This window comes from Terrapene carolina, unplaced genomic scaffold (genome assembly GCF_002925995.2).
Source record: "Terrapene carolina triunguis isolate 2854851 unplaced genomic scaffold, T_m_triunguis-2.0 Scaffold58, whole genome shotgun sequence".
Taxonomy (NCBI): Eukaryota; Metazoa; Chordata; order Testudines; family Emydidae; genus Terrapene; species Terrapene triunguis.
In genome coordinates, this window is record NW_020664409.1 from 59,482,945 (window position 1) to 59,507,062 (window position 24,118).

Sequence of the window (24,118 nt, forward strand, 5' to 3'; positions counted from 1 at the left end):
TTTTTGCCCCTGCCAGTCCTTCCTGAGCAAGCTGTACCCTTCTATACCAATATTCCAGTCATGCATATTATGCCAACTATGTCATAGTTGTGTTTATTTACTAGCATTTTGAGTTCTTCCTGCTTATTCCCCATACTTCTCGCATTAGTATACAGACATCTAAGATACTAAGAAATAATGTGCATTTTTAATAGGCTAAATGTAAATATAGATCTAGGAACAAAGAATATAGGCTATACTTACACTATGGGGGTGAACTCTATCATGGGAAGCAGTGACTTTGAAAAAGATTTGGGGGTTGTAGTGGACAAACAGTTAAACATGAGCTCTCAGTGATACAGTGGCTGAAAGGGCTAATGAAATGCTTGGATGCATAAACAGGGAAACTTCAAGTAAGAGTCTAGTGGTTATTTTACCTGTGTATTGGCACTGATGCAACCACTGCTGGAATACAGCATCCAGTTCTGGTGGGAACATCTCAATAAGGATGTTGATAAATTGAAGAGGGTTCAGAGCCACAAGAGTGATATTAAGGGATTAGAAAATATGCCTTATAGTGATAGTCTCAAGGAGCTTTGACAAAGAGAAGGTTAAGGGCTTACTTGATTAGTCTCTAAGTACTACACAGGAAACAAATATTTAATCATAGGCTCTTCAATCTAGCAGAGAAAGATATAACACAATCCAATGGCTAGAAGTTGAAGCCAGGCGCATTCTGTTTGGAGATAAGGCATACATTTTTAACAATGAGTGTAATTAACCACTGGAACAATTTACCAAGGATGATGGCAGATTTTCCACTATTGGCAATTCTTAAATCAAGATTGGGTGCTTTTCTAAAAGATATTATCCAGGAATTAATTTGGGGAAATTCTGTGGCCGGTGTTATACAGGTCAGACTAGATGGTCAGAATAGTCCCCTTGGGCCTTGGAGTCCATGAATCTGTAAAACTACAGAAAGTCTGTCATATCAGGTGTCCATGATTTCAGGAGTGGGCAAACCTAAAGTGTTGTGCTGCAATAGGAAACTTGTCTTCCATAACGTTATACTAGTCAAGCAGCCAAGACAGATGCTATGTTGAAAGCAAGTAATAGAGATACCTGCAATTCATTCTTGTTCAGTGCTATTACAGTGCGAATTTCAAGTGTCAATTCATCAGTGGGAAGAGAGCTAGACCAATACTCGGTGCTTTTGAAAATCCTACCCAAGACTTTTAGCCAGTGAACAGTGGTTCAAGTACAGTTAGTCCCTTATTTCACTGCTGTAACCCAGATACAATTCTAAAGTAAATGAGCATTTTTACTTTGAGATGGGTCAATCACCTGTTACATCACTGCAGCAGGGACAATAGGACAATGCAGTCTAAATTTACATTACTCTCCATTAAAGAATACTTCTTTTCAAGGCTAACATTAAGAATTATCTGCAGTTTGGTACACGAGTGCTTTGTTTAGCATCATCTGCCAAAAAATCCCTTTGGTGGTAAGTGATATTAAGTCCTTGAGGTTTTCTATGCAAAACAGGAAGTAAACTATTGAATAGCTTTAATTTTTAATATGAAGGTGGTTGCCTCCATTGGACAAGGGGAATACATACAGTGCTAATCCACCTTCTTTAAATGTTTATGTTCAATAACATGTATAGCTGCCTAGACTTGTCTGAGATGGGGCACAGGATTTGAACTGAGATGCAGTACTAGTTCCTCAGTTTGTCCACTCTAAGCACTTCTAGTGGATTAAGGGTGAGGGTAACTTTTCTCACATTTGAACAGAGCACATTAGCCTGCCTACTGTGGAGCAGGGTCCGTACCTCTGATAGTGAAGGGTGCCTTGTAAGAGATGAAGAGGTAAGAACTGAAACTACTCACGTTGGAGGCATTCAATCTTTTTAATTACAAAAAAGAGAAAAAAAGGTAGCTTAGAGTGTATTCAGCAGTAAGAAGATCCATCTTAATATCTGGATACAGGGCAAACATACACTCAACCAGAATGGCTCCTAAAGTCTTGTCTTTTTAAAAGTTCGATTAAGGTTCAGCAAGCAAGCACAGCAGAAAAGTAGAGTTCTTGTGGCTTCACAAAGTGTTAAATTGATTTAAAGATGTTCATGGATGTTCTTCAAAGTTCTCTTTCCAACTTTTATGTAAAAATAAAACTATGCACAACAGGACATGAACATTGTTCCACTTGCCGAACTTTCTTCCATGTTCCTTGGCACCGAGGATTACCAACAGCTTGCCAACGGAGAACTTTATTTCTGAAATGTGACAGTAAATTTTTTTTTCTTTAAAAATAATTGAATGTGGGTTTTCAAATACTTTGAACTATAAATTTTACTTTTACTACAGTGCTAGATTGGATGCTTTTAGTAAATAAAACTGACAGGTCAGACTTGATTAGCCTTTGAAACAAAACATTTCTATATAAATGAATCTTATTCCTTATACTGTAAACTCTCGGGAGCAGGGCCTTTCTCTGTACAGTGCCCGGTGCAATAGGGCTTTATTCTCATTAGGGTGTTTGGGCACTACCATAATATACATGTTAATATATACTAAGGATTTTAGTTTGAATTATTAGAATACAAAATTGGATTAAAATCTGTTCCAAATAGTTGATGATGATTTTTAATCCCTGTTTGATTAACTACATTGGGTGTATGGAGTTCGAGAGAGTAATGTGCCAACCTGTAACTGCTAGAGCTTGGGATCAAATTCAGATTACAGCACTGCCACTTTAAAAAGTGTGGCGCGCCTGCAGTATCATCTGCACCATTCTACCTTTTTTATAGTACAACCGAAAGCTTTAAAACCACTACACTTGGCTGTATGACATTGGAGATATTCATCTAAAAATAAAATGAGATGTTTAAAGTTCTAATATGCACTTGCTAAATCACTAAATAGCTTGGCCATGGTCTCAGCAGCTACTGTAAATAAAGCATAAAGTTCTATCAGAAAGCCTAATGTAATGAATTTAGGCCTGGAAGAAGGGTTCCTTCTAGGCCAGGGCAGAATGGAAAAGTCATCTCAGCTACAGCAGCTGGTCAATGTGAGCTATTTCAGTTCAGCTTTTACATTGATCCTCCACCATTTCACTTCTCTTTAGCCACTGCCTAAACCCTGAGCATTCTTACATTCTCTCCTGCGATCCAGCTGAATAGAAGGTAAGTGAAATCTGAGCTCGGTGTTTTATATTAAAACTACTAAACAAAAAGCATTTAGACTCCTAAAATTGAAATATAGCTTACCCATCAGCACCCAGGCCATCTCCAGAACAACGATGGTTGCCAGTATTCATAGCTGGAGGCTGGCAAGCTACACACACAGTATACCCCTCTCGTAGATACTGCATCCAGCGGGCGTATGGCCGATCCTCCACAGTGCAATGGTGAGAGAGTGATTCCGTTTTAAATTCCACACAATATCTGCACGGAGGTGGGGAAAAAAATAGTACCACTTTAACTGGCTTTAGTACTGATGAGCATAACTTTGTCAGACATTAGCATGTGAATCACTTTTATGCCATAGCCATGCATCATACAAAAAGTATTAGTGATACAGAGCTTAGGAAAGAGATGCTTATGAGTCATTTGCTGAACAATGGCTAAGTTACACACCCTTTCAGCCACGACCAAACTATGGACCTTGGTTCTGACATTGATGCACAGCCCAAGCATGACATAATGTACAAAGTTTCTTAAATTAGGATGAAACACTTTAGTAGGATGCAGTCTCCCAATCACTCTTATTTTTAATCTAACGGTGAAAGATAAAACTCAACGTATGACTCATTGTTTTCAGAATGCCTATTGGTTTCATTGGCCCAGGGTAAACAGAGTAGGATAGAGCATTAGAGACAGTGATGGAGCTGAGTAGATCAGATCTGTGAGCTACATATTTGTACAGCTTCTGCCACCCAGCCCATGTAGAGCAGTCCTTGGGACTGGAACATTCAGCCAATTTTGTTTATGCAGCAATCTATGTATAACTTCTCAGGCTACTCATAGTTACAAATGTACTTGACTTTAGGTTAGCTTTATTTATTAATTTTTTAAAAAAGCAGTCACTCTACAAAATTTCCCATGACCTCAATAAATGTCTAATTCAGGATACTTAGCAAATAAAATAATGACCTGGACTGTCACAGAAAATAAAATGCAGTACAGGAGGAGAAAAATTAGATATGTGGTTATTTAGGGCTGTGTGCTGCCCTTTAATTTGATATGGAATAATTTAATTTCTCTGTGTAGATACGGGGCCAGTGCAACCATTTAGGCGACCTAGGCCGTCGCCTAGGGCACTAGGATTTGGGGGGCGCCATTTTCTTTGGCAGCGACCGCGGCGGCCGGATCTTCGGCCGCCCCGGTCGCCGCTGGCATTTAGGCGGAGGGAGCTGGGGCAGTGGAGCGCGGGGAGGGCCGCCTGCGGCAAGAGGGGGCGGCACGCAGGGGAACAGCCACGGCGAGAGAAGTGAAGCAGCCACGGCGTGCTCGGGGAGGAAGCAGAGCAGGGGTGAGCTGCTTCACTTCTCCCGCCTCCCAGGCTTGCGGCGCCAATCAGCTTAGGCGCCACAAGCCTGGGAGGCGGGAGAAGTGAAGCAGCGACGGCGTGCTCGGGGAGGAGGCGGGGCAGGGGTGAGCTGGGGCGGGGGGGTGCCTCAGGGTGGGGAGCTGCCGCAGGGGGGGTGCCTCAGGGCGGGGGCTCGGGGACGGGGGGGTGCAAGGTGGAAGTTTCGCCTAGGGCGCAAAACATCCTTCCACCGGCCCTGTGTAGATAAACACTGTCTACTTAACAAGATGACCCAAATGTACATGTGAGAGATTACCCAGCTTCCTCTGTATCTGAAGACCACAGTGGAGAGACAGCTCGTCTTTTTCTTTCCTTATTGTATTCAGAGGTAGTTATGAAAGCAGGAACTGAGAGGGGAAAATAGTTAGATTAAGAACACAACCTTTGTGAAATAAGGTAGACATCTAATCTATATTTTACTTATAGCATCAATTATGTTGTCTTTATTAGAGAAATGATGGCTCATTAAAGATGTCAGAGATGGAAGTCAGTGGTTTATTGAAAACAGCTTCAGCCTGAGCAAACTTCTCTACTCAACCCTGCCAATGTCCCTCCATTCCAGAATGAGGAATGAGTGCAGTCTAATCTCTGAGATAGAATGGGAAATGTTTGGGTTAGATTGCGAACTCCATTTTGTAACCTCCATTTTCAATTAACCTCCATTTTGTGTTATGTGCTAACTGCCTAAAAAAAGGGAGGGGCAGATCTATGCTACAGAATTACTTTGATATAACTACGTCCCTGAGGGATGTGAATAATCCACACCCCTGAGCGACCCAGTTATACTAACTGGAGCACAGGTGTAGACATCACTATGCCAGCAGGAGAGCTTTTCCCACTGACATAGCTACCACATCTCAGGGAGGTGGATTAACTACACCAACGGGAGAGCGCTCTCCTGTCGGTATATAGCGTCTTCATTAAAGCACTACAGCGGCACAGCTGCCCCAGTGCAGCGTTTTAAGTGTAGCCCTACAAAAGTTAAGTATTCCAGTCAGCTACATGCCCAGGAAAAATACTTGACACATCATTGAAAGACAATCTCTGAGAAGCCATCAAGACAACAATCTAGGGCCATTGACTGTCTCTCAACTTCTGGCCCATCCACATGGTATGGAACAACAAATTTGCAACACAGGAACTTGGAGAGGGAAAGGGACAAGGCTGCCAGTGGCCATATTGCCAAAAGAAGAGAGTCAGGGCTTGTCTACATTTGAAACGCTACTGCAGCACTTCAGTGTGAACACTCACTACAGCAATAGGTGGGGTTCTCCTGTTGACTTTTGACTCAGAAAGGGTGAGATCTCAGGACTTTTATTTTGGAAAGTTCTGTACTTGCTAGTGGCTTTTAAAAGTACAGTGACTGTGGCTAAAAAAATTCCTGGCTAAACCTGTGTTCCTTGCTTTCACACTAGAAGTCAAAATGCTCCCAGCTAGGTAGAACTCTGGGGGAGTATATGTGAGCAACTGAGGACTTTGGAGTTTCAGAGACTAGCATACTTCCCAACATTCCCAGTGGCTAAAGGGGGACAAGTCCTGCCCCTGGGGAGTGGGAAGCTTGGGGGGTTGGATTCTGCCCCTGAGGAATAGGAAGCCCTAGTGGGGAGTTGCAGAGCAAACCCATCCTGCACTCAACCCACAGAAGCAGTTCCGGTCGTGTGGGTCTGGCTGGGTTGACTCCCACTCCAGGCATTGCAACCTGGTCCCTAGCACAGGGAATTGCAGTGCTGTTCACATTTGGTCTGTCCCCTGGATGAGGGGGCAACTGGGACAAATTTGGGTGAGTGGCACTGCTGGACTAGGGTGACTGGACTGTAAAGTCCCACATTCCAAGGAAGGGCTCAGACAAGAGGTCAGTCTGCGAGTGCATCCTAGAGATGCAGAACAATGATTAGATTACCCAGACCGAGGGGGCTTGAGCATGTGTGATCCAGCAGCTGGGTCCACTTACAACAAACTGCTGATCATCCAGAAGGGGCACTGGGCCAAGATGTAACGGTCTCCATGCCCATTCAGTCCTAGCAAATGAACTGCCAATTGTGACAATTGCAACTGGATATTTTTTTCTTTTTTTGGTGGTGATATGGGCACCTATTAAGTAAGAACTGGACTGACACAAATTCATTTCATATAAGCCACTAAATTGGCATCTGATACCATGCAAACCACACATCCTCATTTTTATTTGCACAGCCACATGTGCAAGTCAATTAATCACATGCCTGAGTACCCAATTTGTTGCAAGAACACATACGCATTCATTTTGTTGGTGCACAGACTAGCAAAAACTTTGAAAAATCGCTTCTAACTTTCTACAAAGACAAAGAAACATAGCAGCTTAACTTCCTTTGTATTTCCAGTTCTGCCTCAAAGGCCTTCATTCGTTTCTGACTCTACTCTGTTCCCATTGCCACTAGTATGGCTGAATGGGTAAATCATTGTTTTCATCTGTTCACAAGGCAGGAGCAGTCAGTCCAGATGCAGGACTTCTGTATTCTGTTCCTCCCCAGCCCTATATGCAGGTCTGTTGTTTTCCTGCCTTACTACAAGCAGCTGCAGTTTGTGTGTCTAAAATGCCACTTTCTTCCATGCCTAAAAGAGGTTCCAGAATGCCACAGAACAGGAGTACAAAGGAAATGTCCTTCCAGAAAGAGCCAGGCGAGAAGGGCTTAAAATGTTATTCTTGTGTCCCTGCCCCTGCAACCTTTTGGCAGCAGGCTTTTTCTGCACTCTCTTCTTATACACAGACACACCCCTTGTATGTAAGTGCAACGGCCAGGCCTGAGCCATAGGGAGCATGATTCTGTAGAAAACCCACATTCCAGCAGCCCCCTGTGGATTATAGACACCAGCAGGACAGGTCCAAGGGACTTTTAGGAGGAATAGGGCTCAGAAAGGATTTCTGGGAGGTAGGGGGATGCTGTCTCTTTAGGACTACCCTAACCCCTCTATTTTCATGAGAATTCTTTCATCTTGGAGCCATAGCTAAGATAAACTGGGCCTCTGTTGCCTCCCTTGCAAAGGATCCTTTTACCTCACAGCTAAGAAAATTTTCCTTCTTTAGTAAGGGAGCTCCTGGCTGTACCATGACCTATTGATCCTAGAGGCAAGAAAAGCCTTGTCCTTCATTTTCCCTTCTTGAAGAACCTCCCAAAGGCGGTGAGCTAGATTTGGATCTGGATCACCAAACTGTCTCTCTCATTGTAAAAATACCCTCAGAAGGTCACTTGCGAGGAAGAGGGTTGCGTGGTCACCCACATAACAAAAATGTCATGGTCTCCAATGGAGCAGTGATATTCTATTTTCTTCCCAAGGCAGCTTCTCTGGGGTGATTCTGCTTACCTCCCTTTCTGTTGGGAAGATGATGGAAATAAAGTTAGTGCTCTTGATTCAACACCTATCCCAGGAACTTACTCAGGCACTGCAGGTTGAACACTGACTTCCATAAACTGTGGTTGTCCCACCTGAAGGTGGATTTATTGGTGGCTTTCCATTCTAAGCTCATGGACCTACTTCTGGAGGCTAACATCCTTTTGTGATCCCATGTACAGGTAAGTAGAAGGGGCTGTTATTTAACAATTTACATGCGGGTGGCACTCAGACTGCTATTATAATCTATGCCTCGTACGCCTCTAGAGTGGCCATCCCAATGGCTCATGCAGATCTGAGGGGGCAAAGCTGTTTGCTTCAAGCTGCCCTTTATGGTATGTAGGAACCTCTTGAAATAGCTCATCTCAGTTTAATCCCCTCAACAACATGTATCAAGCTTCCATCTTCCTTTGGAGCCAACTTCTTGGGTGCTTCTGCACTGGCTCAGAGAGCTCTCCGGATCTGTCTCTGGGATGGGGATATTTCCTCCAAGCTTTGTTTCCTCACTGTTCCCTTTCAGGATCCCAGGCTGGTTGGAGATATGTTGGATATGGTCTTGGAGCATCCAATAAGGAGTGCCAGTTTTGTGTGTCTGACACATTAGTGCAAATGCTTAAAGGAATACATTGTAAGATGGGTTTAAAAACTATTGAGTGGCCTAAGTCAAGAAAGTGAAGGGGAATATGTAGTTATAGTTCTTTGTACAATAAACTCCTTGTAAACACTTCCAACAATAATATATCCTCTGTAATTTAGGTGAAGTGCATTCACCTTATACACATTGTTTCCTTTTTATTGGGGCTGATTCTGCAAGATGTTAGGAACCTCCTATGAGATGTGGAGCATTTTACCTGTCACTGAAAATCCAAACCTGGCCCAAAATGTGTAAGTAAATATTTAAGTCAGAAAGAATAAGCAGCTATGAAATTATATGAAAGTAAAAGATAAAGTTTTAAAAGGGATGTCTGATGACCCAAAGAAGAGCTCTGTGAAGCTCCAAAGCTTGCCCACATCCGCCAACAGAAGTTGGTCCAATAAAAGATATTACCTCACCCACCTTGTCTCTCTCAAAGTTTTAAAATGCATTTGTACCATGTAGACTTTAACTGCAACTTATTGTCATCAATGCCTGGTGGCGGGGGAGGGGGTGAAACTACTATTAAGTGGTGACAAAAGACATCAGGGCAATTCAAATAAATCAGAGAGAGAGTACCGTGTTCATGTCCGCAGTCCTTCCCCTGGTAAGTCAGGTATTCCAGGCAGCCAGACTTCTCTTCAAGTATGGGGCAAGGTTCCCCACCATTTTTAGGTTCCTGCTTCACATAGCGCCTACGCATTCGCAAATTAGGCTTACACTGCTCTGCACAGCCACTCCAGTGACTCCACTCCCCAATGATGCACGGAAGAGCTACAAAGCAATATTTGAATATTACTAGCAGTCAATACCACTATCCTATTACAGTAGCACCCTCTAACAACTCTAGTATTAAAGCCCTCTGGGAATGCCCCTTTACTGAGGGGTTTAAGATGAAACTTTCCCTTTGGGAAGATTATTCCATAGTTGCTCACTTCAGGGTTTCTTTCATGTTTCTCTGAATCATCTGGTTCTGGCCATGCTGGAGACAGGATAATAGACTAGAAGGACCTGTGGTCTGATTTAGTATGGCAATTCCTGTGTTGCTAAATTTGGTTTAAAGGAGAAGAGAAATAAAACATAAAACAGTGGAGTTAGGGGGCATCTGCTCTTCACCTCTTTCCCTCCTTGGAGTTACTTTTAGAGTCTTTTTTTCAAGATGACCTTGCTGCTGCTAACTTATTCCCAAAGCTGGTAGAAATTTTGCCTCCACTTCTTTGTTTTCCTTTTGTTTATGTTGGGTGGTCCCTGCTTGCTGTGCATGACATTAGGTCAAATTGCCTTGTAATAACACTTTTTTCCTTCATTCACCTCAGAATATTGTATAAGAATATATATTATTGAGATCCCCTTTTAATCATTTCCCAAAGAACACTGTTCAAATTTCTCTAACCTTTTTGACTGATGTGTCTAGATTCTACTGTTACTCCAGATTTAGATTAGTGTAATTCCAATGGCATTACTCTAATATAAATGAGAGCAGGATGTGAGTGAAATTTATTTTAATTTCTGTACACTTTGGTTACCCTTTCTCTGCCTTCATGTCCTTTTCCTTTTTGCAATTAGGTGACAATTCACAAGGTGATGCACAAAATCACGAGTTCCCCTAGATAACACTAGAATATTTTACACTACCTTAAATTTGTCAATGTTTCCCATTATTATTAAGCACCGTGCTGGAGCCAATACTGCCCCTAGAAATTGCTCCTCTGTATTTCAAAGGCCACATACCCCTAGCAATAAACACTCTTTGACGTCATGCTGCCACTTGTTCTTGCTTTGTATCTTTGGGTTTTGAGGGGGAAAGTGTTCTGCTGTGTCAGTCACAGTTAGAGTGATAGAGGGAGGAGGAGCTCCAAGTAAGCACTATTCTTTAGTTGGGGAAAAGATGCGTGGAAGCAGACACAGGCCTGGCCTACACTTAAAATTTAAGTTGACATAGCTACGGTACTCAGTAGTGTGAAAAATTCACACCCCTGAACGCTGTAGCTATACTGATCTAAGCCCTGGTGTAGACACAGCTAGGTCAATGGAAGAATGCTTCTGTCGCCCTAGTTGCCATCACTCAAGGAGATGGTGTTCTGACATGGATGGGAAAAAACCTTCTGTCAATGTAGGCTGTGCCCACACAATACAGGGTTATGCCAGCATAGATATGGCACCCTAGCCATGCCGCTATAGTTCCCATAGGGTAGATGTGGCCACAGACTACTGTATTCCTACTCTGTTACTCCCAAGAATCATCACTTTTGAACAGAGACTGAATGGCAAAAGCAACAAAGTGAAGCAGCTTAAGGCGAGAGGTTTGAAAATAACAATACAGGTAAACCAAAGTTCTATGAATTCCAATGTTAAGAATTTCTGTTTAATCTAAAATGCCTCTGGGTCCCCCCAGACTGTAAACAGGCTATTGTATTTTGACATGATATTGCAAATCTCAATTTTACAAGCTTTGGGTGCCATCTAAGACTGTTAAATATCAGACTTGACCAATAATAATCATTAGTACACTGTACTTCCATATTATCTTCCATCCACAGAGCTCAAAGCCCCACAAACTTTATTAATGAACAAGGCAGTGAATGCATAAATGCCTCCCCAAGTACCTGTTAAGTGATACTATCTTGGGTATGATTGCAATACCTGATCCCATTTTTTTAGATACAATTGTATAAACATATTGCTTAATTTCTTTATCACTTTCACATAATATCTCTTATGCATCCTTTTTTGCATGGAAATGTTGTTCTTACTGAAAGGCTTCTACAATACAGATATTCTACAAGAACTTTGTTTTGATTGTTTGTTTGGTTTGTTAGGCCATTTTATTTGTCTTAGATAAAGGTGCACTAAGGATTGTCTGAAGTTGTTCTGATTTGATCTGGTTCTGTTAATATAAATATGAAGGCTTGATATCACTAAATTTACTGGAGACAAAATACTTATCACTTATATAATGCTTTTCATCTTAGATTCCAAAGTCCTTTGTCATTATTCCATTTTAATGGAGGATTAAAGTGACACAGAGGATTAAAGTGACACATAGGTTACATAGTTAATGGCAGAACCAAAAAGACAACTAGTTTTCCTGAGTCTTATTCTTGTGATTATCCCCAAGATGAATTCTAAGATATATTAAACACAATGGATTAACTTCATTCCTGGTTTCCCTGGAGTCACACCAAGGCTTAATTGACTCAATGTGATCAGAATTCATAAATAAAGTTTAAGTTTCTAGTTAAAAGTACAAAACTTCACATCTCTCAAAGCTTCGTCTTCAGGTTCTATGGAAATCATTAGTTGAAATATTGAGTTTGACACAGTATAACATGAATTAACATTTTTGGCCACAATGTGACACACTGGGAATTCAAATACCAGTTCTCATGCACAAATTCACGAACGCCTTGAGAATCATACTTGGAAGCAGTGGTGAGCTGGAGCTGGTTCGCGCGAACCGGTTGTTAAATTTAGAAGCCGGTTTAGAACCGGTTGTTAAAGGGGTGGGCAATTGCGAGAGGGAGGTTTTTCTGTCGTTACACCCGCCCGCGGGCTACATCCGGCCTGCCTGAGCTCCCAGCTGGGGAGGCTCCCCCGGCCCCTCCCCCACCTTTCCCCCTCTCGCAGAGCCTCAGCGTGCTGCGCCGCCGGCGCCAGCGCTCTGGACCGTGCCTGGGCAGCTCTGCAGCTCCTGATGCTTTGAGTGGCATGGTAAAGGGGTGGGGCTGCGAGCTCCAGCGGGCCGCGTGGCATCCGTACACGCTGCTCTGAGCAGCATGGTAAGGGGGCCGGGCCGGGGCTGGGAGGAGGGGTTGGATAAGGGGCAGGGAGCAGTTGGAGGGGGCGGAGGTTCTGGGGGGGCGGTCAGGGGACAGGGGGGTGGGGTAGGGGGTGGGGTCCTCGGGAGCAGATAGGGTGGGGGGTCTCAGGAGGGGGTGGTCAGGGGATAAGGAGCAGGCAGGGGTTGATGGGTTGCAGGTTCTGAGAGGGGGGCAGTCGGGGGCAGGACGTGGGTGGGGGTCGGATGGGGGGGACGGGACAGGGGGCTTGTACTCACCGGGCAGTTCCCTACCGGGTCTTCGGCGGCACTTCGGTGGCGGGTCCTTCACTCGCTCCGGGACCCGCCGCCGAAGTGCCGCCGAAGAACCAGTAGGGAACCGGTTCTTAAGACTTTGGCAGCTCATCACTGCTTGGAAATGTTCACACAGCTCCACTTCAAACCTTTCCAAAAGCATCTTCTGGGGGGAAAAGAGTCATTATTTTGAAAGCAAATTTTGATTCAGAAGAAAAATTATTTTTCAAAGCAATTCCCTCAGAATTTAAGGAATACCATTCAATAAACAACATATATGCCACATTTTAACAGAGAGCTTATAAATCCTGTTCTGTTTATATGTCCTTCCTCAAATCAGACTAATATAGTCTTTATTTTTCCAGCGTTCTAGTGGAGTTCATTTTTCACCAGGTAAAATGAGTTTATGGCATAATGGCATACAAATATTGTGTGAGGAGAAATACCAGAACATATGGTCAGCTCATTGGCGATTTCAATCAAAGAAAAAAGGAAAACACTGTTCAACTAGATAAAACTTTTGTTTTGTATTATACAGAATTCTTCTGACACCTGCTGGAATGTTTAGCCCAAGTATGGCCTTGCATACTTTTTATGCAGCCGTATAGATGTATTGGATGGATCAGGGAGCCCTCTGAATCAATGCAAGCTGTAAAGACTGGACCATAAGACCTCGTGTTGATCACTTGAGAAAAAGCCTTTCAGGGTGAAAGTGCTTGTGATATAGAAGATAGAATTTAGGTGATACACTAACCAACTTTAAAATTTTTAAAGGTACTCAATGATAGTGCCTGCAGAAATTCTCAGTAATGGATCTGTTATATCTGATTCTTCCAAACTATCTCTTTCTTTATCTGCAATGCTTCCTTCTCTGGATGCATCCACTAAGGATTACATCTTCCTTGCATCTCTCCTCCATATTAATCATGATAAGCTTCTTTCTGCTCTATATTTTCCCTTTCCCTTGGATTTCCCATTCAAATTTTGACAAAACAGCAGCTCTGTCTCGTTTTACCTCTAAAAGCATGGACAACAGATCACAAAAGATGTCCCTGGTGGATACGGATACTCTGCAAGCTGCCTGGAAGAAAAGTTTTAGCAGCTTGTTTCCCAGATTCCAGAAGCAGGTAATGGATACATTATCCCAGGGTAAGAAACTGCCTAATGAAAAGATCTTTGCTTTGTTTGCCATTTAACAGTCATCTTACATTAGACAAACCCATACCAGCGTGACACACTGGCATGAGAGTTCAGCTTTCCATAGCGTCATCTCACTGAGACACTGAGAGTTACAGATTTTGAAAACTGTGCCTATATGGCCTGCTGCATATTTATTTGTTAAATTGTCATAAAGGATTGTATAGGTCTTTAAATTCTGTTCGTGAGATGATTATATACATTACCAGAGATGGCCCAGGGATAATGGGCTTTTAACTGATGCAAATATTTTCTGTGACTGAATGGAGAAATGCAGGCATCAACTCTCTGCTCTCTAATAACTTACACAGTGACACTTGTTTATATGATCAGGACAAATCTTGCTCCTCTTACTCACAGGGGTGGTCCCATAGGGCCAAATTTACCCCTGATGCAAGTCCATTGGCTTCAGTGAACTTGCATCCCTGATGAGTTTAGTCCAGTACCTTATTTCCGCTCATCTCCATCCATTTTGTCCAAAGTGGTGTGGCAAAATTATGTTACTCTCTTGCCATTTTGCCCATGTCATTCCCTCTTTAGATGTCTTCACTGGTCTCCTCTCTTCTTCCATCTCAAATTCAAGTTTCATGTTCTCACTAGAGGTGCTAAGAACATAAGAGTGGCCATACTGGGTCAGACCAAAGGTCCATCCAGCCCAGTATCCTGTCTGCCGACAGTGGCCAATGCCAGGTGCCCCAGAGGGAGTGTACCTAACAAGTAGTGATCAAGTGATCTCTCTCCTGCCATCCATCTCCACCCTCTGACAAACAGAGGCTAGGGACACCATTCCTTACCCATCCTGGCTAATAGCCATTAATGGACTTAACCTCCATGAATTTATCTAGTTCTCTTTTAAACCCTGTTATAGTCCTAGCCTTCACAACCTCCTCAGGCAAGGAGTTCCACAGGTTGACTGTGCGCTGTGTGAAGAAGAACTTCCTTTTATTTGTTTTAAACCTGCTGCCCATTAATTTCATTTGGTGACCTCTAGTTCTTATATTATGGGAACAAGTAAATAACTTTTCCTTATTCACTTTCTCCACACCACTCACAATTTTGTATACTTCTATCATATCCCTCGTCGCCTCTTTTCCAAGCTGAAAAGTCCTAACCTCTTTAATCTCTCCTCATATGAGACCCGTTCCAAACCCCTAATCATTTTAGTTGCCCTTCTCTGAACCTTTTCTAATGCCAGTATATCTTTTTTGAGATGAGGAGACCACATCTGTACGCAGTATTCAAGATGTGGGCGTACCATTGATTTATATAAGGGCAATAAGATATTCTCCGTCTTATTCTCTATCTCTTTTTAATGATTCCTAACATCCTGTTTGCTTTTTTGACTGCTGCTGCACACTGCGTGGACGTCTTCAGAGAACTATCCACGATGACTCCAAGATCTCTTTCCTGATTAGTTATAGCTAAATAAGCCCCCATCATATTGTATGTATATTTGGGGTTATTTTTTCCAATGTGCATTACTTTACATTTATCCACATTAAATTTCATTTGCCATTTTGTTGCCCAATCACTTAGTTTTGTGAGATCTTTTTGAAGTTCTTCACTGTCTGCTTTAGTCTGAACTAGTGTGACCAGACAGCAAGTGTGAAAAATTGGGATGGGGGTGTGGGGTAATAGGAGCCTATATAAGAAAAAGACCCAAAAATCGGGACATCTGGTCACCCTAGTCTTAACTATCTTGAGCAGTTTAGTATCGTCTTCAAACTTTGCCACCTCACCGTTTACCCCTTTCTCCAGATCATTTATGAATAAGTTGAATAGGATTCAACGTTTCCCCTGCTTTTTTTTCTTCCTTCTCCCCTCTCAAGAAGAAAGATAGTCTTGTGATTAATCACTGAATTAGGCCTCAGGAAAATGGTTCAATTCCTGCCTCAGATGTCTTGTGTGACCCTGGGTAAGTCACCTCATGTTCCTCAGCTGTAAAAATGAGGATGACGCTAATTCCCTCATTCACAGGGGTTTTCTTTACACCTCTCATCTAGTGCCTCCTTCCATTCTGCACCTTAACACTTAGAAGGATCCCTTCTGTTTGTGAGCCAGGTGACATTCAGGGCTCCTTTAAATCCCTCCTTCAAATACACAACTATCTCCACATAACATCACACCTCCAAGTTCTTGCCATTCCCTGTCAGAGGCGACGCATGGGGGGACATGCGGGGTCAAGTGCCCCTCTAGATTGGTCTGCCCGGGGGGAGGGAGCAGGGCCAGTTGCTTCTCATGCCCGCCACTCTGGGTCACGGCTCCAGGCTCGGCTGCTGGAGACAGGGGCCCAGCGAGCCATAGCTGGAGTCCCCTCTCCCCCCAGGCACGTTTCTGGCTCACTCCGTCCTGTCTCCAGCAGCCAGGCCCAGGTGGGGAGCAGGCAGCCACCGCCAGGCTCTCTCAGGTAGCTGCTGCACTGCACAGAGCAGCAACCCGAAGTGCCAGCTTCAGCCATGTGAGAAATGGCTCCGTCCCGCTCCCCGCCTGGGCCCGACAGCCAGGGAGAATGTGTGGGGGGCAAGTGGGAGAAGAACAGAGCCCTTCCTCTACCCCAGGTAACATGGGGCGGGAAGAGCACGGCCAATCTAGGCTGGGCGCAGGGTGGGGAGGTCGCTGGGCAGAGGAGACACGTGGGGTGGTCATATGTCCTCCCCTTTAGATCGGGAGGCACAAGTCATCTATGCCTGATATACGATCTGGCCTATCTTTCTGGACCATATTGTCAGCTCCTTGGGACAGGAACCAAGTCATCATCTTGTAAGCTCTTTGTGCAAGGGGGCGTCTTTTTGATACAGATCTGTGTTTGTACAGCACCTAGCACAATGGAGTCCTGATCCATGACTGTGCTGCTAGGCACTACTGCAATACAAATACAATAATGTTATTATTGCTGAATGCTTATATAGTGCAGTTTGCACACTGCTGTTACTCCAGAAATAATAACACATAGCTCAAAATGTCATATCCTGTGTAGTAGGTATTTAACAGAATCGTAATGGCTTTAACTTTAGGCATCAATAATTTTTTTTCCTAGGCAAATGAATGCAGTACAAAAAGCCTATAAGGCATACATGACAAGCAGAGAGTTAGTCCATGGGGTCATGAACAGGCCACGGGGGTAAGACTCTCTACACCTGTACATGAAAGGGGAATGGAATGTACTAAGTACAAAAGAATATCTGTTTGTTAGAATCATTATTGCCCTTACAATATTTTCTGTATTTAGGATACAAGATACTGTAATTTTTTCTCACACAGCCTGATCCAAAGCCCATGGAAGTCAATGGAAAGATTCCCATTGATTTCCAGGGGCTTAGGATCAGACCCATCTTCAGTATTAATTTGGTTTCGCTGGGATTTTTTGTAATGCAATTAGTATACATTTCACATCTAAGCACCAAGTCCTATGGGAACTGCATGCATACATCTGAGGGAATAGTTTGGCCCTTTGATTAAAAATTGAAATATTTATACTATGGTGCTAGTTTTCCTTTTTTCTAATCATTCTGTAGTGACAGTTGCATATCCATTAACATCTCAGTTTCCTTACAACCTACATCTAGACTTCACTCATAGCCAGTTTTTTAAAATGTTCTTTTACATGTATATGTTGGTATTATGATAGCAACTACTGGTCCCATCTGAGATCAGGGCCCTCTTGTGCTAAGTACAAACACATAGCAAGAAACAGTCTCTGCCCCAACAATCTTACAGTCCAAATAAAAAGGTGGACAAAAGGTTGGCAGGGAAACAGAGGCACAGAGAAGTGAAGTGCCTTGCCCAAGGTCACCTTGGGCCATTGGTGCAGCTGGAATTAGAACCCAGGTCTTCTAACTCCACTAGGGTCTTGTGACCTATCCACTAGATAATGTTTCCTCCCAAAATATCATCAAATATCAACGTCAAGTTTTCTGGTGCTGTTATTTTCTCAATAAAATAGTATTCAGTGTTGTGTAACTGAAATACCAGCTCAGTAATTATTATAAAACATAATGGTGAGCATATTATCATTATAGTTTCTTATTGATATGGAAATCTCTTAAGTTGTGTAAAGTTTTTACTTTGTCTGCATGTCATTTTCAGATATTAATCATATTTTGCTTTGCTTTTTCTAGTCCTTTAGAGGTAGCTTTTCAATATGGTGTTTGAGGAATGAAATATAAATCATGTTACAGTTATTGGGCACTGTGCCTCAGATTCACTTTGAATTATTTTGAAATGTAGCCCTTATTCCAATAGTGGTTAAATTAAGTTTTTTCTCCCATCCCATCTACATTTTCCCTTCAGTGTACACCACATGTTCTGAATCATTATTTTTCCCATCTTTCCTAATTAAATTTTAAGACACGGGGAAGATTTACAGCTTAATTTATATTAATCTTCTTCCAGCACCTCTTTTCATACAGCACTATATAGTCACAAGTGTCAGACTTTACTCCCACTTTAGTCTCCATTGCTGTTTTATGTTGTCATCTTAAAAAGCTCATTAATAACATTTATGAAGTCATTAATGGCTATCAAAATCCCAGACAGTATTTACTCCCTTCTGTGCTCTTTTGCTGAAGAAAGTTATAAAGCTTATTTAGAAAACATCTATTAGTTATGTTATCATTGCTAATGCAGACAGAGAATCAACATGTCCATTCACAGAAGTATTTCAGGCTCTCAATGATTCTCTAAGTAACAGAAAATGGGGAGAACTGGGGGAGGTGGAGAGTGAAATGTACTCGTCTCTTCATTGTGTCTGTCTGTCTATCTGTCTTCCACAAGGCCCAGATGTTGCCTTTTGTGCTCTCCAGTAACCACGTGATTCTCCTGGGGTTCTGTTGGCTGCCATCCACGAGAGAAGGGTAGTTTTAACTTGCTGGTGGGGAGGCTACCCAGGAGATGTGCTTTATGAGGGTGTCCCGGCCCCACCCCTCTCTCAACCAGCCTTGACTACTTTTGGGTGTCCCTGACAGGGGTCTGGTTGAAGGTGGCTTGTGACACTGTGCCCAAATCCTGGTGAACACGCTGCTGCCCAAGTGCACAACTCTGTGTAAAGTGCTGCTTCTCAACCAAACATCCTTTCAGCATTGTAAACACTGTACGGAAATTAGTTTAAAAATCCCTGTACATAGGTTTTGCAGCCCACACTATACCAGAGCATCTCTTTATAGAGTACCAGGCATGCTACAATGTCTAGGCACAATAGACCTTAACATTTGACTTGACAGCTTTAGAACGGCCTTTCTTTCGCTGGTTTCTGGCCCCCCTTTAATGTTATTTCCGGGCCACGGCCGGCTCCAGCTTTTTTGCCGCCCCAAGCAGCGAAGCAAAAAGAAAAAAAAAAATAAAGCAGATCAGCGGCACTTCGGCAGCAGCTCAAAGAGGAAGAGAGGGACTGAGGGACCCGCCACCAAAGACCCGGACGTGCCGCCCCTTTCCATTGGCCGCCCCAAGCACCTGCTTCTTTCGCTGGTGCCTGGAGCCTGCCCTGTTCCGGGCAGTGCTTTTGTACGTCTTAATATATTTGTTAATTACGCAGATTTGAAGATGGTGGGCATTTTAACTATTTCTGTAATTCCCAAAGTACTTTGTCCAATAGAATCAGAAATTTGCAGTGCTGACGGGGATGGAATGACAAAAATGCTATAGCTAAAAATGTAGATGTTGGGTGGGATGACAAAAGTGCTATAGCATGATAGGAATTCCCCCAAATTACCTCTACCCCATTCCTCATCTGAAAGCATTGTAACTTCAGGTTCTTTGCTTTCAACCTTTGCACTTCCATACAAAGGGATACTCACGCTATTTCAATCTATTTTTCTTGATTTTAATGCCATTTCGGGTGGTTTCAAAACTTCTGAACTACTCAGAACCATCTTGCTAATGCTGTTTCTTGTGCATATATCCCAGTGTTTCTAAATGTGTGTTGCACATGTGCATACATAACTAATAAAGTACAGATAAGTTTATTGATTTGCAAAATGTAATGTCTTCCTAGCCCTAGACTATTGAGGATGATACAAACTTCCACTGAAATAATATTTGGATTTTTTAAAAGTAAAACACAGTACAATGTTTGTTGAAGTTGCAGAGTATTTCTGAGCATTCTCATTGAAAAGATGAGCTCAATTAAATTAGTTTTATAGTTGCACTTTCTGGCCTGGATGGATGAGTTTGTAGTTATCTGCCCTCTTCAAATGAGAAGACTTGTCGATGCTTCTGCATGCCTGGCTCCTGAGTTAATTGGGAGTTGCAGGCAAACAGCATCTCTCAAGATCAGGCCCTTTTGTTATCCTGCACCCAATTTTTGTTAACCATCTTCATCTTTCTTCTCTCTCCAGGACTTCACAGACACTTGTACTCCAAGTACATTGTGTTCCTCTGCTAGTTTCCAGGGATGCTTTCAGTAAGCAGGGTCATCCTTACATTCCTAGCAAGTCTCTCCCTCTGAAGCCCTCAAACAGTAGCTCATAATGTCTTCAAACTATTTCCATGGAAGCTTTTCAGAGGTTCTCTTTAACTTTGTGAAGATTAAGCTACATTCTCCCATTTTGGTCTCTTCAGTTCCAGATCTTTTAGCTTAGGGCCAGACTGCCCCTACCCATGGGAAATCCCTCATGTTAGGCATTCTGGAGGAGGGGATTCCTCCAAATCATTCCATCAAGGAAGTGGGGTCTGGCCCCTGCCCCTCTTCTTAAAATGAACAGGGGCTTCACCCCATAACTGCTGAATCCCCCAAGATCCCTGCCTGGCCTCCCTTTGTCCCAGTTTTCTACTAGTATGGGCTCTACTCTTTCATTAAAAGAGAGAGTTCCGTTGCACGGAGGGGCACCACAAAAAGTAAATGCATGCTTTTTGGTGAGAGTTTCCTTCTTGCAATGGGGGAGAGGCAGAAGGTGATGGACAATGCATATTTATTTCCCCAATGCTTCATCTCCCATTGTGCTGCCCTGTGGGGTTTATGGAAGGGGAGGACATGGATGTGGCAGAACCTCCAACTTCACATCTATGGACACATCAATGTGAAGAGGGTTCCCTTCCTCATATACAGCTAGGAGTTGTAATTGGCCTATAGATAGAAAGTAGCAGTTACTAGATCCTCTTGAGTAACAGACACCTACAAGAGCAACAGTATTTGCAACCAAATTTCCAGTTCCTTTTTTTCATGTGATAGCTGCTTCTTTCCTCTCTGTATATGGTCCGTTACTGCTCTCTACCCATGTTCTCTCCATGAGCTTCAAATAATGCATCACTGCAGTGCAGTCATAGTATGAAAAGTGACTTTACAAAAATGGCACATTCTTATCCAACAAGATCTCTTCCTGAGTCCCAGCAGTTTGAGAGGCAAAAATAGAAGTTTACTACTTTCTGTTTTTGCTAGCTCTGCAGAGCCTATACAGCTATGGGAGAATGAGCTGGATTCTATCCTGGTTCGTGCATCATCAACAGAACTATAAACTTAAGTTTCAAATGCAGACACTTTGTAACTGCTGATGATATGTTAGTTAAAAATGCCAGCTTGATCCAAAACTAAATCTGAAAGAGCACCTTAAACATGGAACCGCATAATGCTATTTTTACTGAGTCCCTTTTCAAAGTATACCTGAATTTTAAGCATATATTGCCCAAGAGGTCATACCTAGAGAAATCCCATAGCTAGAAATCAGCTCATTTCTCTTTTTGGGCCTCATGGAAGTTTTTAACCTGATTTTAACTCTTTTAATGTTGATTCAGTGTCTTTACATGATTGCTCCCGTTGAAGTTGTGTATAAACAACTCAGTTCGTTTTCTTGAGCAAGTGCAATGACCACAGAAGTCGTTTTGTTGATACTCCACCCACTGTTTTTCCAGCCTGAGATTACAATGTAAATTATACCATCTTTTAAAACTGCAGTTGAGACATTCTGTGTTATATCTTCTTGTGACTGTTTCTTCTCTGGTAGTATCAGGAAGGAAGGCTGGTTTGGGGATTAGGGCACAAGCCTAGGACTTAGGTGACCTGGGTTCAAGTTCCTGCTCTACCACAGACTTCCTGTGAGACCTTAGGCAAATCACTTACTCTCTGTGCCTCAGTTTCCCAGCCATAAAATGGAGATAATAACACTGCCCTTCCTCACACTGGTGTTTGGAGGATAAATACATTAAACATTATTGTAAGGCACTCAGATACTAGGTAATGTGAGCTCTATGAGTAACTAAGCTAGACAGCATCACCAGTCAGCCCAACAAAACATCTTGGAGCAAATTTATCTCTGCTGTGACTCCATTAGCTTTGTGGTCCTATATCCTCATTGTAACTCCTTTACAGCAGGAGAAAATTTAGACGATGGCTTAAAAAGAATATCCATAGCATTTTATGGGGTACATAAAAGTGGGCAGGCAAATTCCAGGCACAGCAACTACTGTTGAACCAGAAACGGGATACACATCCAATGCTGTGTGGAGGGATAGGTGAAAAGATTCTTCAGTCTCACTTTTCTGCTTAATGCAACTCCTAGCTGCTATGTTCACACGGGGCCAAATCCATCCCTGTCACTTCACAGCTTGAGGGTGAGTGACACCAATGATGAATTTGCCCCACCGTGTTTTGCATTCTAAAGAAAAGTCAGAGCCTCGTTCACATCATCTTACCCCCATTCCCTAATCCAAACAAGCAAAAAAAATTTTTTTTTAAATCAGGTGGAACATCAAGTGCATAAGCCACCAAGATGCAACAAATAATGTTCTTATTATTCTTCCATCATTTTTACACTATCTTTACATCATCATAAACAATAACGCCAATGCAGTACCTAGAGTGACCAGACAGCAAGTGTGAAAAATCGGGACAGGGGGTGGGGAGTAATAGGAACCTATATAAGAAAAAGACCCCAAAATCGGGACTGTCCCTATAAAATCAGGACATCTGGTCACTCTAGCAGTACCCCTCCTGGACTAAACTTTGCAAAGGAATGGAAGTTTGTTTCTCTGAGCTGCACCCCTTCACTATAAGAAATAACTGGTCATCTTGAGTCATTTCCTTGCATTCTTTATTCTGTTGTGACTCACCCCCTGTAAGAACTGGAAGAAAACTGGCTGACTCTACTGCTCCTAACTAATGCCTCAGGTGGAAGGAAATGCCACAGGGTGCAGTTATTGTACCGAACAGCAGTGGGAGCATGAACAGCTGATAGCTATCAAACCTCAGCTGCCTGCACTTGCCTGCCCTATGCCGGGGTGGGTGCTGAGTGACCTACCTGGGCACGCCTGCGAGTAATCATAGCAGCAGTCCCCCGTGAGCTTGCAGGCTTCATCACAGAAACAGGTCCCATAGACTCTGTCCATCCTCCAGCCGGTGCTGGCACAGCTTGGGTCCCGGCCAGGGCAGCATCTTCTTTCTTCAGAGCAGCCCGCTTCAGCCCGGTGCCAGAGTCTCCACGGCGCCAGCAGCAGCACCACCCAAAGGACACTGGCCAGGGCCCTTGCGCTCATTGCTTCCCCCTCAGCAGCGACGGGTCCGGAGTGAAGGATTCAGACCCTCCGGCTCCTTCGCCCGGCTGAGCTGCGGGCCCCAGCGATCGCCTGCCCCTAGGCCGTCTGCTGCAGCATCCCGGCTCGGCTCCCCCAGCCCGGCTGGCAGCACTGAGTCATGGTCACCCGTGGCCCTAAAAGCTCCGCCGAGACAAGCACCGGGTCGGGATCCGCCAAGCCCAGTGCGGGCGGGTCAGACGGCGGGCAGGGAGCGCACGTGGGGGCGGGGCAGGGGACGGGGCGCTGGGGCCATGCCGGGAGCTAGTCACTGACCCGCAGCTTCCCCACCGCCGCCCCGGCTTGATCTCCGAGGCTCGCGCTGCGTCTCCCTGCAGCCCGTGCGGGCAGAACACCCTGGCCTGCCCTGAGGAATGCGGGGCGGGTGGGGGCTCGCGCTGTGATCCGGGGCTGGCTCCATCCTCCTGGGCACAGCAAGGAATGTGACTGGCTGCAGGCCAGAGAGAGAGACAAGGCTGCTGGCGGCAGCGGGCGCTGCTACTTACTGCTGGGCCTTCTGGCACCACTTCCCGGTTCCTTCTGTCAAGCAGCCGCTTCAGATTGCCTCCAGGCAGGAGCCCTGGCAGCCCCCCTGGCCTGGCTGACCTGCTTTCCTCAGGGAACTGCCCCAAATGCTTCTGCAGTGGCCCTGGCAGTGATTAATTTTTGCCAGGGCTGAGCCTCTAGACTTGGCAGTTCATAGTCCCAGCACCTCTGAGTTTGCCAGACAGTTACGAAAATAAAACAATTGCTTGAGGCCCAACACCTGGTTCATTACAA

The 24,118-nt window shown here is 43.8% G+C and overlaps 1 protein-coding gene across 1 annotated transcript; it reads right to left on the reverse strand.

Annotated features, from left to right (window-relative positions):
• Positions 1–1,902: 1,902 nt before the first annotated feature.
• SBSPON (somatomedin B and thrombospondin type 1 domain containing) lies at positions 1,903–23,690 on the reverse strand. The gene is made up of 5 exons (XM_024197664.2): positions 23,068–23,690; positions 9,151–9,345; positions 4,825–4,915; positions 3,248–3,424; positions 1,903–2,254 (listed from the first exon to the last, which is right to left on the reverse strand). The coding sequence occupies exons 1-5, from the start codon at positions 23,300–23,302 to the stop codon at positions 2,137–2,139; spliced, it is 816 nt and encodes a 271-aa protein (XP_024053432.2). The 5' UTR covers positions 23,303–23,690; the 3' UTR covers positions 1,903–2,136.
• Between the last annotated feature and the right edge of the window lie 428 nt (positions 23,691–24,118).